Below are 15,935 nucleotides of genomic sequence, written 5' to 3'. Positions count from 1 at the left end.
AATGTGTTTTTTGTGTGCAATATATTCCTGAACCAACAAAGCTTCAAAAAATGAGTTACTACAATGTGTGTGTGTGTATGTGTGTGTGTATACATACATACATATGTGTGTGATGTTGGAGTAGGGTCGCTTGTGTGTTCCTGGCTGCTCAGGAACGTCACTTGTTGGTTCCCGGCTGCCCAGCTAGCTTAGACCCAAAATAATCACACAGAAAGCATATTATTTAAATCACTGTTTGGCCCATTAGCTCTAGCTTCTTATTGGCTTACATATTAATTTAACCCATTTCTATTGATCTGTATATCGTCATATGGCTGTGTCTTATCGGGTAAAGTTCCCAGCATCTGTCTCCAGTGGCTCCATGGTTTCTCTCTGACTCTGCCCTTCTTTCTCCCAGCATTCCATTTAGTTTTCCCCGCCTTTCTCTGTTCCCCTATAGTTCTGCTATAGACCCAAAGCAGTGTCTTTATTCATTGACCAATAAAAGCAACACATAGACAGAAGGACTTCACACACTAGTGTGATGTGTGTGTGTGTGTGTGTGTGTGTGTGTATTTGGAGTGAGAAGAGCAGATAGATATTTTTAAATCATCAAAATCCAACCAAACAATCAAGAGCTCAGTTGGCGAGATGGCTCAGTGGATGAAGTCAACACCAAGCCTGGTGACCTGAGTTTGCCCCCTGGAGCCCACATGATGGAAAGAAAGAGTGCTCTCCCGCAAGCTGTCAGCCGACCTCCACATGCATGCTGTGGCATGCCCCACCTCCAAATAAACACATACAGTTAAAAAAAAATCAAGTGCTTTCTAACCTGGAAACTAGAAAATAAATAACTTGATAAATAGTTAAAGCACAAAAGCTCACTGTGGAAAAATCAATGCACTAACAAGCTTATATGCAGGACTCCTCAGAAGGCAGCTAGGACTGAAAATTGATAGTTTTCATTAAAGTATACATATTGAAGATGATTGACCATAAGTACTTTTTTGTATCTTGGATAGGCCCATTTTATCCGCAATGTTTATTGATTAATGTATGTTGCTGAACTGCAGCATTCAGAATCTGGACAACGTGAAAGAGGGCGAACACATTTGAAACTCAGTATCTGCACCATGTGATGTAATGCACACAGGGCTGACTCCTTGTGTGATGTAATGCACGCAGGGCTGGCTCATTGTGTGATGTAATGCACGCAGGGCTGGCTCATTGTGTGATGTAATACACACAGAGCTGACTCCTTGTGTGATGTAATGCATGCAGGGCTGGCTCATTTTGTGATGTAATACACACAGGGCTGGCTCATTGTGTGATATAATACACACAGGGCTGGCTCATTGTGTGATGTAATACACACAGGGCTGGCTCATTGTGTGAAGTAATACACACAGGGCTGGCTCATTGTGTGATGTAATACGCACAGGGCTGGCTCATTGTGTGATGTAATACGCACAGGGCTGGCTCATTGTGTGATGTAATACGCACAGGGCTGGCTCATTGTGTGATGCTGCTGAATCTTGGAGAGTGTATTACAAATTGTTGCTTAGATTCAACAGATCAAAGGGAAGACCACCATATTCTTATAAATAGGGACAATGATTGGGTCAACATTTTTAACCGGACAGGCTCATCCGAGTCCAAGGTGGTTTTGATTCTTCTCTTATTTGAAGTTATATGATTGAAAGGTGAGAACGTCCTCAGTCTCACCCTGGTCTTTACTCACCTACAAATATTGAGACTTTGCTTAACTATAGACCGAGAGCATCCCTTTTCCCTGCTGGGACACTTTGTTCTAACACCCTTCTCTCCCCAGGCGCCAAACATTCCCTCAGAGTGGACAATTCCAACAGTGTAACACCAACAAACATACATTTTATTGATATAATAAATCAATTAATTTCTTATTTTTAAAAAGGCCCTCTCCTCTGTAGCTCAGGCTGCGGTGGAACTCCCGGTCATCCTGTCTTTTCCTAGTGCTTAGGATTACAGGTGTCTGCCTCTGGATTTCTGTTCTGGTTTTTTTTTTTTTCATGTAAGCCCACTGTACCAGCAGGCTTTTTGTCTGTTTGATTTTTATGATCTTTTCATTGCCACTGACAATGCCCACAGTGCCAAACCCCATGGCTACTTTTGAATGTTTACCTCTGGCCTCTTGGAACTTGTCAAGGTGAACCTTTGCCTCCTTTGGAAGGGTTTCTAGGTCACTCTCCTATCCTGAGATTTCATATATCTCCATGGCCAGTTTTCTCCATTCGCCTTTCCCAAATCTCCTGTAGCCTAGGGAAGCCACGTTCCTGACTATTTCATTCATACCTTGGTGGCTTTGTTCTGCCTGAAGAAATTAAGTACCTCCGCTGTTACCTTTCTGTCCCCAGCCTAATCCCGTTCCTCTAGATTTGCGCATCCAGCTGTGCTGACTAGATCACATAATGGGCTTTTCAGCCTCTATATGTCTAGAACTAAACTTCAGTGCCACCTTTCTCACTGCCTTCCCTGGCACCCACCTCTGTCAAATCTCTCCCAGTGCACTCCCAAATCCTAACACTTGGGCTGTTTTCTTATGTTCACAATTACTTACCTGGAATCTGTTTTCAGTAAGAAAGCAGCAGAGGTCATAGCTTGTCAATTTTTTCTTCAAAATCTTCCAGGGGCTCACAAAATTCCCTCTATCACTTGGAGTAAGAGCTAGGATCCTCTCTATGCCCCCCGGGGTGCTACATGCAGTGGAATCTGTCTCACTCCTGGCTCTTTGCTGGCATGGCTCTCTCTACCTACGTCAGCATCCTTGTGAATGTTTGCAGATGTTCTGATGCTGACAGCTTTAACTTGGGGTTCTTACACATGGTCTCCCTCTATTCACCTCTTCGAGAGAATCTGTGCCGTCTACTTCCTTCAGGAGCTTTCTCGGATTCCATCATCTTAATAGGCTTGCCCACATTGTTCTCTTTTAAGACTTGCAGTGTCCTTCCCACATCCCACCTTATTTTCCCACAACACCCTGACTGCTCTGCCATATTTTCCTAACACATCTATTTATACTCTTGCCTGACTGTTTTTAACCTCTCGGAACGCAAGGATGGCTCTCCTGGATTGTTTTGTTTGCTGATATACCCCAAACAAGAAGCCAGGACTAGAATCTACTGCACACACAAGAGAACAGGTTGTTGAGATTTCACATTATGAGCACAACAAGAGACTTAGGAGAACATTTCGATAGAGTAAAATGAATAGGTATTGAATTTAAAATAGCTGTGTAGGAAGCTTCTGCTAAAATAAGAACGAGACTTGGAATAACGAGCAAAGCCAAGACACAACTAAAGAGAGTCAAGGGGCTGGAGAGAAGGCTCAGTGAAGAGTACATGCTGCACACTCAGGAGGGGCAGACCCCAGTATCCATGAAGCAAGCTGGGCTTTCCCAAAGTGTGCAAAGAGAGAGTGACTGTGTAGGGTTCATCTCCAAATGGGACCTCTTCATCTAAAGCTCAGGAAATATCACAGAAAGGGCGGGAAGAGTGTGAGAGCCGGAGGCCCAAGAGGATTGTATGAAGCAGTTTCCTCTGGACATGACAAGGGTGTAACACCCGTGAACTGCCAACAATGGGAGCCCCTGTGCAAGACCTTCAGGGGACCCCAGCAGCCAACCTTCCAGCACAGATGGGTTGTGCTGCCCCTCATTGAAGAGCTATGGAGAGGCAGTGGCTCCTAGGGAAGAGAAAGTCAGTTTTCTTCCAAGTATCTTGATAGGTCAACCAAAGTACCTACAGGCAGCACTAATTGAACTCCATAAATCTCTCTCTCGCCCTCCCTCCCTCCCTCCCTCTCTCCCTCCCTCTTTCCTTCTCTCTCTCTCTCTCTCTCTCTCTCTCTCTCTCTCTCTCTCTCTCTCTCTCTCTCTCTCTCTCTTTGGGTGTGTGTGAGTGTGTGTATGTACATATAGGAGGCAGAGTTTATGAATTTGAAAATGTACTATGTTGGGAAGCATGGATTAAAATAGGAGTGGGAGGAAATATTAGCTATGATGAAAATGCATTGCCATGCACACAGTTCTCAAAAAATACAAAAAGGACTTTTATTCATAAACATAGATTTTAAAAAATAATAAAAACTTGTAGACCTTAAAAAATAGTAGATAATATGACCTCACTAAGTTATGTCTATCTCAGAACTGCAAACATGATTCTCCAGTTAGGTTTTCTGCTGCTGTACTAAATGGCATGACCAAAAACAACTTGGGGAGGAAATGGTTTATTTCAACTTATAGGTTATGCCCATCATGAAGGGACGTTAAGACAGGAAATCAACAGGAACCAAAACAGAGATCATACCTTGCTTCTCTTCAACTGCTCAGCTACCTTTCTTAGGTAGCCCAGACCCACCTGCTTAGGGGTAACACTTCCCACGGTGGACTGGGTCCTCTGATACCAACTGGAAATCAAGAAAATGACCCTCAGAGATGCCCACCAATAGAGGCAAATCCTCAATTGAGGATCCTTCTTCCTAAGTGTGTCAAGTGGACAACTGATGCTCACATTGATAGCTGGCTTATTACAAAAGTAGCCATAACAAATCTCCTAAAACAATATATCTCATAAATTTTGTATGATTATTTCTACAGCTACAGAGAAAGCATTTGTTAAACTCAAGTGCTCATTTGCAGTCAAGAGTTCTATCAAAGGAGGAATAGAGGGCAAGTTTCTTTATTTAATAATAAGGTCAGAACTCTGTAGCAGAACAAAACTTCAATAAAAGCATTTCCACTGAATTATGTATAAATATTGAAAGAGAAAACAAATCTATAAATTGCATAACATATGATGCAGCCACCAACACAGAAATCCTGAGGATTATTTATCCATATTAGAGTAAATCGGGGCTCACTGTTGTCTGAGGCTGCTTGTTTGTTCCCAGCTTCCCAGACTCGAGTGAACCATTATATAAAACCTAAATTCATTTCTACACATTTAGAGAAAACAAATAAACAAACAAACAAACCCCAAAATGTCTTATCAAAAAATGTGAGAACCTTTTAAAGAATTGTAAAACATTTCAGAAAGACACTAGGGAATAAAGGAAATAAATAAGTGGCAAGTTAGACTCTGCTAATAGATAGGAATGAGTTCCCAGTCTATAGTTTAACTAATTGTGAGAGCAATAAAGACATAGACACGAGGACTTAATTATTTAGGATGACTCACAGTTGGTATTGGCAGGCCAAACATTTGTGGGCTTTTGAAGTATGACAGAGAAGTGGAGAACACACCCCTGGGGGAACATGGGCTCTGCGACACATGTTGGGGCCCATGACTTCCCAGCTGAAGTTAGGTGCATACCTTCCTGACATGTGCATACCTTCCTGGTGCATACCTTTTATGCAAATCAACTCTTGGGGGATTCAAGCGTATAAAGAAATCAAAACCATTTAGATTTTAGAAGAAAATTAAAGACATTATTTATAAAAGTTGAGCTAGGGAAGGATTTTAAAAGACCCAAAAGAAAAATAGCTATAGATACATTAAAATTTAAACTATCATTCCTCAAAGGACCCCAACTCAAAGTCAGAAGAGAGTGTCAGAAACTGGTCTTTTATCCTGAGTATATTTTGTAAATACCAAACAAACCAACAAACAAATAAGGTTAGTATGTAGCGTATATTACAAATGAGTCATTTATTTGGAAGTGAATGGACTGAAACTGAGCTTTGCTAAAGAATGTGAGAAAAAAATTATGTCCCCAATGATGGCTGGAAGGAAGCATGGGAACCAGTAGAAAGCCAAAGGCAGAGAAGAAAAGGAAGAAGGCCAAAAATAAGGAACTATGGTTAAAAAAAAATCCATGGAAAGTATAGTTCCTTGATATGTTGTACAGATTATTGGGCAGAAAGCCCTAATAAGCATATGGAATGACAGACAGGGTTGATCTTTATTTCTTAAATGTTCTTAATTTCATTAGTTTGATATTGCTTATTGTATATAGTTATTCTTCAACAATTTTAAATTACTTATATATTTTAAAAATGCATTTTCTTCTTGTCAAGTTTGATGTCAGTTTTCACGAGGCACCTAGTGTTGAATATGTTAAAAGTCACTCTCAGTGGTATGTTCAGTTCCAACAATAGGCAAGACTTGTGGGTCGTATCCCTAACTGCTTTGTCTTCAAGGGCAGTTAAGAACTGACATGACCTTTGAGTCTCCTAGAGGGCCAACAAACCAACAGTTGTCTCTGTCAACCTCAAGGTCCCTTTAGAAGTCACATTTCTGGGGAATGACCCAGTGTGACTCCACTAACACATTTCCATTCCAATCCCTCTGACCCAGGTTCTGTCCTTGCCATGTTTCTGTGGAGGTGCCAACGTTTTATGGACTTCAATGTTTGTGACCCACGTGGGCCTGTGTGTAGCAGCACAGTCACTAAGAGGGCATGGGATGAGATGTTACATTCTCAGCCAAGACCATGTCGCAAATTAAACGCACCCGTGACTTAGAAATTAAGCTCATTTTAAAAAACAAAGAAGGTTACCTGAGCCCGATGCACAGAGTATCGTTTGCAGAAACCCCATTTTGGATTGTACAGGCTCTCGATTTTATTTTGCTGTTTGTGGTAATCTATGTCTTCCTTTTATTCTAGGATCTATGAGAAATAGGAACTTCTGCCCGGCCTTCATCAGCTGACCCTGACAGTCCTCATCAGATGCTTTTCCTTCATGCATTTTGCTTGGCTCCAGTCTTCATAGCTTAACTTCAACTCCACACCCACTCAGCTGGACGGTCGTGGGTGGCCAGTTTCCCTCTGTCATTAGTTATGTGTGGATTTAGGGGCTCATTACTGACTCATGTTTAATCTCTACTGCCAGCATAATGCTACCTTAGTTTTCATAATTAGTCCTGCCTCTTATTAGAAGGATAATTAGAACAATGTTAGCAAAATAGTAAAAGGGAATCACATGACATTCCGGGTAGTTGGAGCTGCGGATGCTGTAGGCTTGAGTCTCCTAATTGACTATTTTTTTTCTTTACTAATTCTTAAAGCAGGTTTGGGGATCCTTTGGGGTTTTTTTTAAATTGCTACTTCCTTAATCTAGGGTACAAATGTGAGCAAACAGAGATCTCTTAAACTTTTCTAGACAAATTTATAAATAAATTCCAAACTAATTCTGTATAAATGGGTCATTTCTTTTAAATGAAAAGTTCTTAAAGTGTCTGATTCTAACATTCTCTTTACAGTCCACGTAGGTGAAATACAGTGAGCAGTCGCTCCAGGGTAGTCCTCTGGTCTTTATACATTCGCTAGTAATGGCCCCTGATATCCAAAGTGGAAAATGGGTTTATTGGAAAGCCAGTGTTTTTATAAAAATTAACTAGACACAGCTATAGCCCCTTATCTGGTCTGTGGGTATGAGAGAAACTTATTTTTTTTCTGAGTTCTGTGCAACCTAGTTTAATAGGCTTTCCTGTTCAAGTTCCATGACCTTGAACAAGCTCATCATTCTTAGAGTAAAAGAATATTGATCTCTATACTGTGTAGTTCAGTCCCAGAGCTACCTTCCTATCCCCTGAAGTACATTGCATTTAGTCTTTAATAGGAGGAAGGTTGGAGGAATGAATAAATGTGTGTATGCACATGTGTTTAGGTATAGATAAAGATAGATAGATATGCAGATGATATAAGTTATAGAAAGAGAATTTATAGATGTCTGAATAGATAGGTGATAGAAGACAGGTAGTTGATAGACAAGTAGACAGAATGATGATAGATTTTTGGGGTAGCTCGGCAAACATTAATACTCTGTAGCATCAAGAGATCATCTATTTTACCAAATGCCCTGTTTAGATTAGTTTTGCAAATCTCCGTGTTCAGGGAAACACTGAGATTTGACAGCTTGGGCTATAGCCGTGCCTAGGGCGATAGTACCATGCAGAAAACTCCATATTGGGTGGTGTGAAGGTGGCTAAGGACAAATGTTGTTCTGGCAATTTCTCTAGAATGAAACAAATGCAGATGTTTTTGTCTTCCTGTCCTCTGCCAACAGAAGCTGTGTGGCTGCTACTGATGCTAATATGCAATGTTTGGTCCATTCAAAACCCTTGCTGCTATTATATATGAAGAAGACCGAATCCCTCAGCCTGTGCTGGAAACACTGCCAATCCAATTGTAAATGCACCCCGGTAGCAGACATTTTCCTGCCATGGCAAGCAGCCACCTTAGCCCTACACCTGCCAGCCTGGCTCACTCACAGATAGGTTTTGGTGTGTGTGTTCAGGAATAGGATCCCCCAGTGTGGGGGCTGTCACTGTGGACCCAAGGGCAGGATAAAAGGATGCTCTCTCCTTCTGAAGGCTCTTGGGGAAGTTGCCCCGAACCTCCTTCCTAGTATACGACATTTTCTGTACTCCGCAACAGATTTTGTTCATGTGTCTGGTTCCACTTTTTTTTAAAAGTGCAGGTATGGAAAATTACAACATCGTGGCTGAAATTATAAATGTGCGTGGGTTGTGAGTATCCTTTTTAGGGAATTTCTTGCAGTATGTAGATGAAGGTTACTAGGAAAGAAACATGAACCACCGCTTCAGCAAGCCTACAATTGTGCCATTCCTATTTAACCAGCCTTGTCGAACCTATTGGAGTAAGTTTTGACTTGCAGGTAACTCTAGACAGGAAAACCCCCAAGTTCTGTTTGTATTTCTATGCTTTGAGGGAGCTTTCTTTTTTTTTTTTTTTTTTACTTGGAAAGAAGCAAATTATTGTAAACTAATTCTGTGTTATGGAACTAAATATTGACTAGTACAGATGAGCAATTAACAAATTGATAATATTTCAGGTTTTGTTCCTAGATATTTATAATCAAACTTTGTTATGTATCCTTCTGGGTCCCTCCCAGCCTGTACATCATAGGACACTGTGTAGCCTGTTGTCTGACAGTAGCTCCTAGAGTTTGAGTTGGTGGCTTAAAGGATACACCGTGATGAGGTATCTTAATCCATTCAGGCTGTTTTAAGATGCTTCCTGAGTGTAGTTAGTTTATGAATAGCATAGTTATTCCTCATATTTTTGGAGACTGAAAGTCCGAGACAGAGGGACTCATAGATGTGGCATCTGTGGGGATGGCACTTTCTGTCTGGTAGCCTTCTTGGCAGGTTCTCGTGTAACAGAGGGAAGGGGGTCTATCCTGAGCCCTTTCTATAAAACACTGAACCCACTCAGATGAAGCCTATCCCCATGACCTGACAGCCTCCTCCTGGAGCTTCCATTTCTGGATGCTTCTCACTGTGGGGGTTGGGATTTGAACATATGACTTTGGTGGGATGGTCTGTTAATTCCTTGTCTCATCACTGTGATAAATGTTTGGCAAAAACAGTTGAAGGAAGGGGAGGAGGGAGGAAGCAGGGAAGGGAAGAATGGGGGAGAGGGGATTGATTGATTGATTGATTGATTTTGGGCAATGGTTGGAGGATGCATTCTAGCATGGTGAGGAGGGCATCATGGCAGGAGTTTGAGGCAGCTGGTCATGTTGGAAGCAGATGGGAATGGATGCTATTGCTCATGTATTTCTCCTTAGATGCAGCCTGGGACTATAGTTCATGAAATGCTACCATCCATGTTTAGTGTGGGTCTTCCTATCAGTTAAACCTCTCTGGAGTTAAAGCATCACAGACACACACAGAGTTTTGTCTCCTAGGGGACTTTAAGTTCTGGCATACTGACAGCTGATTAGCCATCACGTGGAGATATAAACATAAGAATCTTGATATAAATGATAAAACATTCTCCTCAAAAGGCTCTGCAGTGGTTTCCAGGGCCAGCAGTGTACAGCAGCACCCTGGCACATGTGCCTTCTCTAGTAGAATTAGTGACTTTTAGATCTTTGCCTATAGAACGAGTTAACCATGTCAATAGAGAGGTGACCCTTGTCTTCCCATGGTGCTTCCTGCTCAGTGGCTTCAGCGTTGTGGAGAGGAATGTTTAGGTGAGTGTGTATACCTACTTGGTTTGCCAAATATCTGTCTGTGATGAAGTATAATTCACGGATATTCATCTCATTTTTGTGGGGATTTTAGCTTTAAGTCCATTACTGAAGATTGAAATATTTATGTAGTTTGATTTACCAACCTTTTCCTTTCCTTTCTCTCCTCCTTTCTTCCTTTCCTTTCCTTTTCGTTTTTGTTTTTCAACATAGGGTTTCTCCGTGTAGCTTTAGAGCCTATCCTAGAACTCACTTGTAGACCAGACTGGCCTCAAACTCACAGAGATCCCCCTGCCTCTGCCTCCCAAGTACTGGTATTAAAGGTGTGTGCCACCAACACCTGCATATTCTTTTATTTCTTTTTAGCATTCATTCAATCAATTTTAAAACATGCATATTAACACTTGGCCTAGTGACCACCCAAACCAAATGAAAGATCCTACCTTCCTTGTAGATTTAGTTGGGAGTGACATAGGATACATCATCTAATTCCTGATGTGACACAGCTCTGTGTTTGCTTAATACCCTTCCTTCCTTCCTTCCTTCCTTCCTTCCTTTCTTTCTATTTTTATACTAGATACATATTTCTTATGGTCTTTACATTCTCTGTTTAGGTTGAAAGAAAGCATCAGACTTTTTAAGCTATGCTGGTTGTTGGGCCAAGGTCTTGGGCATTCTTGGCAAGTGCTCTACCACTGTGCTACACCTCCATCCTTTGGTTTCTTGAGGCAGGGTAGTACTGTGTAGTTGAGGCTCTCTTTGCTATGTAGTTGAGGTTTGCCTTGAGCCAAGGATTCTCCTGAAGCTTCTCCCTGAGCACCAGGATTACAAGCACACACACCAACACTCCTAGCTGACACAGAATTTTATCTTGGGATTGATTTTAGTTTTACAAAACATTATGTGCAGCCTATAAGTTGGTTGCCTTTCAAAAATTATCTGTGAGAAATTATATTATCAGTCTAGTAAGTGTAGATATACCCCCAAATGAAACACTGACTCTTATAAATATGAAAAATTTGGGTCAAAAGTCAAAATTTTATGATAATCCATGCTAAAATAAACAACTGAGTTTTGAAAAGCACATAACCACCGAAACCACGTCTACGTGCCTGACTGCAAACTGCAGGCATCAAGCAGCTAGGTCATGATTAGGTATAGCTTTTTATTGCCAAGAAAAGCACCTGTGGAAGCTTGGCTGTCAGAAATGGGGGATAAGCATTGCATTAAAACAGCTCATGGACGGAAGAAAATAGTAAAGCGGCTGCAGGCTCTTTGTTTCTAACTCAAACTAAGCATGCAGGAGCTAGCTTTGGTCTGATGTGCATAAAGCAATCTTGGGTGCTGGGTAGTACATTTCCATGAGGCTAAAAAAAGACATCTTTCAAATAACCGTAAAGACTGCAGAGAATAAATGCACTTCAGGCCTTTTTTATTTTCAAGGAATGGGCTCTGTTTAGGGGCCCTTTTCTTTTTCAAATATGCCATTGCTCTATAGTGAGGTTTAAAAGCATCCTAGAGAGAGGATTTATTTTCCCTTTCTGGTCACAGACGCACAGGCTCAGAAGCAGGACTTTGTGTAAAAGGCAAGTGGGGAGACACTCTCGTTACATTTATTGTCACGGTATTGTGCCATCTGCTGGGACAGACGATGCACGGAGACCTGCACTGCAGCACACACAGCAGCCAGTCAGCTAATTTGTCAAAGCCCTTTGGCTTTTCCAGCCGCTTAGCTGCTGGCCGGGTGCTGGAGTCACTTTTCCATCGGTCCCCAAAGGGAAAGTGGCATTCTATTCTTCACAAAATGCTAAGCCAGTGACCATCACCAGAGTCTGTGCTAGCTAGAAATGTTAACAGTTGTGTTTTTGGAATCAGGGTTATGCTTATTACCAAGAGAAGAAACAGGAGAGGAATATTTGACATTGAACAGTTTGAATTAAGAACTCTGAAGCCAACACTGAAATATTTAGATTCTAGTCTGTTTTAAATATGAAATAAGAAGGCATAAAAGGAAGTGATCTGGGTCCTCTTCAGGATGTGAAGTAGTTGGGATAAGATGCCCATATCTGGCTACAATAAACAATGCCTTATCTCCCTAGTGTCTTAATGAATACTTTGTTTCTCCTCCCTGTGACACTGCTACCATGCAAACACAGAGCTCCGTTCACGCAGTCTCTCAGGGACCTGGCCTGAGGACGGTCCCTTCTGCACTTGCTCTACAGCAGAAGAACACAGTAGCAGCGCCTCCCACTGGGCAATGGAATGCATTTTTCAGGAAATAACACACTTGGTAGTTGAGACAATGTCTTCTTAGTTATCCACACTAGTTCCCCACTCAGGGATGCCACTGGAGTGCCCACCTCAGCCTGGAGTAGCTGGGGATTGCGTGTGTGTGCCATTGAGTCCAGCCAATACATGCAATGTCTCTTAATACAGTTTTGTAAGTGCATGAATGAACGAAAGTGGGCATATGCCACAGTGTGTGTGTGTGTGTGTGTGTGTGTGTGTTGGGGGTCGGGGTCAGAACATGACTTTTGGAATTCTGTTTTTATCTCCTGCCTTACTGAGGCAGATGGTCTCCTCTTTCTGCTGGTCTGCTGAGTCCCCCAGGCTAGCTGCCCTGTGTCTTAGACTTCCTCCTGCCTATGCCTCCCATCTCCTTGCAGGAGTACTGAGATTACAGATATGCACCACCTCATGGAGGCTTTTCTGTATGAATTCAGGGGTTGAACTCAGGTTCAAAACAGCCAGAACTTTACCTAATGAGCCACACAGAAGAACATCCCCATTTTTCCATTATGTTAGTCGGGACAAATTAGATGATCATCTCTTTTCTATTATTATTCTGTGTTATTTACACACAATAATGCATTTCATTGTGTCTGTGATCATTTCCCCCAATTAACCTTTCTTGTCCCCATGCCCATTTACTTCTCTTTAAAGACAGTTGGAAAGAGAATGCTGCAATGTTCTCAGAAGAAATTAAGAACGTTTGTAAATAGGATAAATAACTGCCCCAAATGTGGGTGACGCACCCATGAAATCTTCTAATTAAAGATGCACATACATGTGAGATTTCACTAGATATCTAGTTCAGTCCAAAATCTGTTAAGGGGATAATGTAGGCAGGTACTATTCTAGGTACAGAGATGGCCAAGATGGACAGGTCAGCGGTGAGAAGCTCTGGACTAGGAATGAGGCTTGGTGGAAGAACACCTGTGTGGTGTGTGGGAAGCCCTGGATTCGAACCCCAGCACCATATAAAACCAAAAGACAAAGCCCTCTCATTTGAGTTAGGAGCATATACACAGATAACCTAGGTAAAACATGGTAAGAACTCTACAGAAGGACAAAGCAGGAGATGTAAGGAACAGTCAGAACCTAAGACACTGTGTATGCATTTTGTATACCTAAGACATCAAGTAGCGGTGCTTTTCAAAATCCATAAGAAGGGAACGGATCAAACCAGACATCTGCTTAAATAAATCACGAGTGATTGATTCATGGGAACCAGATTTGTGGAAGTCAAGAGCAGCGTCCAAGGATGCAGTTCAGAAGTGGTAGGGGGCCACATTGGCCCCAGCAAGCAGAGATGGAGGTCCCAGTTGGGACCAGTGAGTCTAGCTAGGGAGAAGAGAGTGACCATGTAGAGTCTTCAGGGTAGAAAGGTGTGTAAGACAGTGTGAGCAGCTCGATGTGGAGGCAGAGCAACAAGTCAGAGGTAGATTCCATATGTGAACACATTGATTATGACATGATCATGCAGGGGAAATCTGAGGAATTTCAAAAGGGAAAAGACGCCGTGGTCAAGAAGAACTTCGACAACTAAAAATCTAAAGAAGCCACTCTGCCTTCTTCAATGCCTTACTCCAAGGCTTATGAATGGTCCCGCTCATACTAGCCATGTGGGGAGCACTTGTTGCATGGATGGGTCAGTTACAGGAAGAAAACTGCCACTGGTGGAAAGAAATGAGCATGGTGTTGACGGCAAGAGGTGGGATACAGGGAACTGGAGGAAAACAGGCTTGGACTGATGTGGGTGTAGAAATATATGTGAGGTGGGAGAGAGGTGGGAGACAGAGAGGGAGAGAGAGAGGGAGAGAGAGAGAGAGAGAGAGAGAGAGAGAGCACCATGGTCATGGCTGAATAGAAAATGAAAGATGGACTAGGGGATACACTGCAGTGGAGGAGACACACCCTGGAGAAGCTTTCAGGCCCTTTGGCCAACTCCATGTGTGACAGTCAAAGGCGGAGGTACTCTTGTTAAAGAATACACTGAACAGTTTTAGTAGCCTCAAGTCCTGCTGTGACCTTTCGGTCACCGACAAAAGCCATAGGGCTGGCTTTGCACATTGGTGTATGTAAAGGTTGATGGCAAGGCCCATCCTTTCATTGCTGAGGATGGTGATCAGTCACCCTTTGGAGCAGAAAGTAGAACCATTTGATCGTCCGGGAGATACAGGGGTCCTGCCCCGTTGTTCACTAGTATTGAATTGCTGGATAAATTTCTGGATAAAATTGCTGGGTAAATCTCTTGCCCACCACACAGGACAGCCTTTCTGTGAGTTGCTAAGGTAAATGTGCTTAGGCAGGCATGGGGTTCCCAGTAGAGGAAGGGCTGCGGGAAGAGCTGACTCTGCAGAAAGTGAAAGGGACCCCCGAATTCACTAAAACTGCTAGTTCTCCCTTTCTCTCACGGTTTTAGGGCTCACCTGCCGTGGATACACGCAGCCTCGTCAGTCCCCCCGGCTCCCCGCATCCTTGCATAGCCCATATTGGTGGGAATTCCCCTCTGTAACCCAGCCCATGGCACGCAGTGTCTGTCCCAAGTTCACGGTCGCCCACTATGGTCAGAAGGGACTATCTGGTTTTGTCTCTTGCACCTTGCTTCTATGGCCCTAACAGAAGATTGGAAGGTGGTCGAGAAATGACTGCTTCGAGATCTGTGCCAGCCCAAAGGATGGGGCTTGGGATGCCGAGATGGTACTTAACACTTGGAGATGTAAAGAATCCAAGAAAGGATCCTTACAATACTGTTTCTGGAGAAGGGACTCACATGAATTGGGGAGCTTTTGAATCTGTAATTCATTTTAAGGCCATGTTTGATCTTTCTGAAGCTTTAGTACCTGCAGTATACTGTATTCTAAATCCATCCTCCCTCATATCCTCATCCTCGCTTTTCTTGACCCTCACCTCTTCCTACACAGTTTTTTTTTTTTGGAAAACTTTTATTACACACATATACATTTTTAAAGTGCTTGTGTAAATTATAATTGTTGTAAGAGGATTTTCGTTGATTCCCGGCTGCCCAGACCCGAAATAATCACTCAGAAACTATATTATTTAAATCACTGCTTGGCCAATAGCTTAAGCATATTGTTAGCTCACTCCTACATCTTAATATAACCCATTTCTATTAATCTGTGTATCTTCACGTGGCTGTGGTTTACTGGCAAAGTTTCGGCATGTCTGTCTCTGGCAGCTGCTCCATGGCTTTTCCTCACTCTGTCTTCTTTCTCCCATCAGTCAGTTGAGTTTTCCCCACCTACCTCTCTCTATTCTGCCCTGCACAGGCCTAAGACAGTTTCTTTATTAACCATTGGTATTCACAGCATACAAAGGGGAATCCACATCACCTCCCCTTTTCTGTTTAAATAAAAAAGGAAGGTTTTAACTTTAACATAGTAAAATTACATATAACAAAACAACTGCTTGTTTGTTCCCTGCCAGTCAGAATGAAATAATCTCACAGAAACTATATTATTTGCAATACTTTTTGGGTAACAGCTTAAGCGTATTTCTGGCTAACTCATATCTTAAATTAACCCATCTCCATTAATCTGTGTATCTCCACGAGGCTGTGACTTACCAAGTAAAGTTCCAGCATCTGTCTCCAGCAGGGCTACATGGCTTCTCACTGACTTTGCCTTCTTCTTCCCAGCATTCAGTTTAGTTTTCCCCGCCTACCTATATTCTACCC

General features: G+C 42.4%; 1 protein-coding gene across 3 annotated transcripts in view; it reads left to right on the top strand.

Moving 5' to 3' along the window:
- Positions 1-7,152, top strand: part of Epsti1 (epithelial stromal interaction 1) — a 92,597-nt gene extending 85,445 nt beyond the window's left edge. For all 3 annotated transcript variants that reach the window (XM_038309863.2, XM_038309862.2, XM_038309864.2), the window contains one exon: positions 6,622-7,152. In XM_038309863.2, coding sequence (XP_038165791.1) covers positions 6,622-6,630 — 9 coding nt within the window. In that variant the 3' untranslated portion in view covers positions 6,631-7,152. The remainder of the gene's footprint in view (positions 1-6,621) is intronic.
- Positions 7,153-15,935: the final 8,783 nt, after the last annotated feature.

The sequence above is a fragment of the Arvicola amphibius genome, chromosome 13, assembly GCF_903992535.2.
Source record: "Arvicola amphibius chromosome 13, mArvAmp1.2, whole genome shotgun sequence".
In the NCBI taxonomy this organism is placed as follows: domain Eukaryota; kingdom Metazoa; phylum Chordata; class Mammalia; order Rodentia; family Cricetidae; genus Arvicola; species Arvicola amphibius.
The sequence above is the reverse complement of the archived record's forward strand: the minus strand, read 5'-3'. Positions and strand labels throughout refer to the sequence as shown.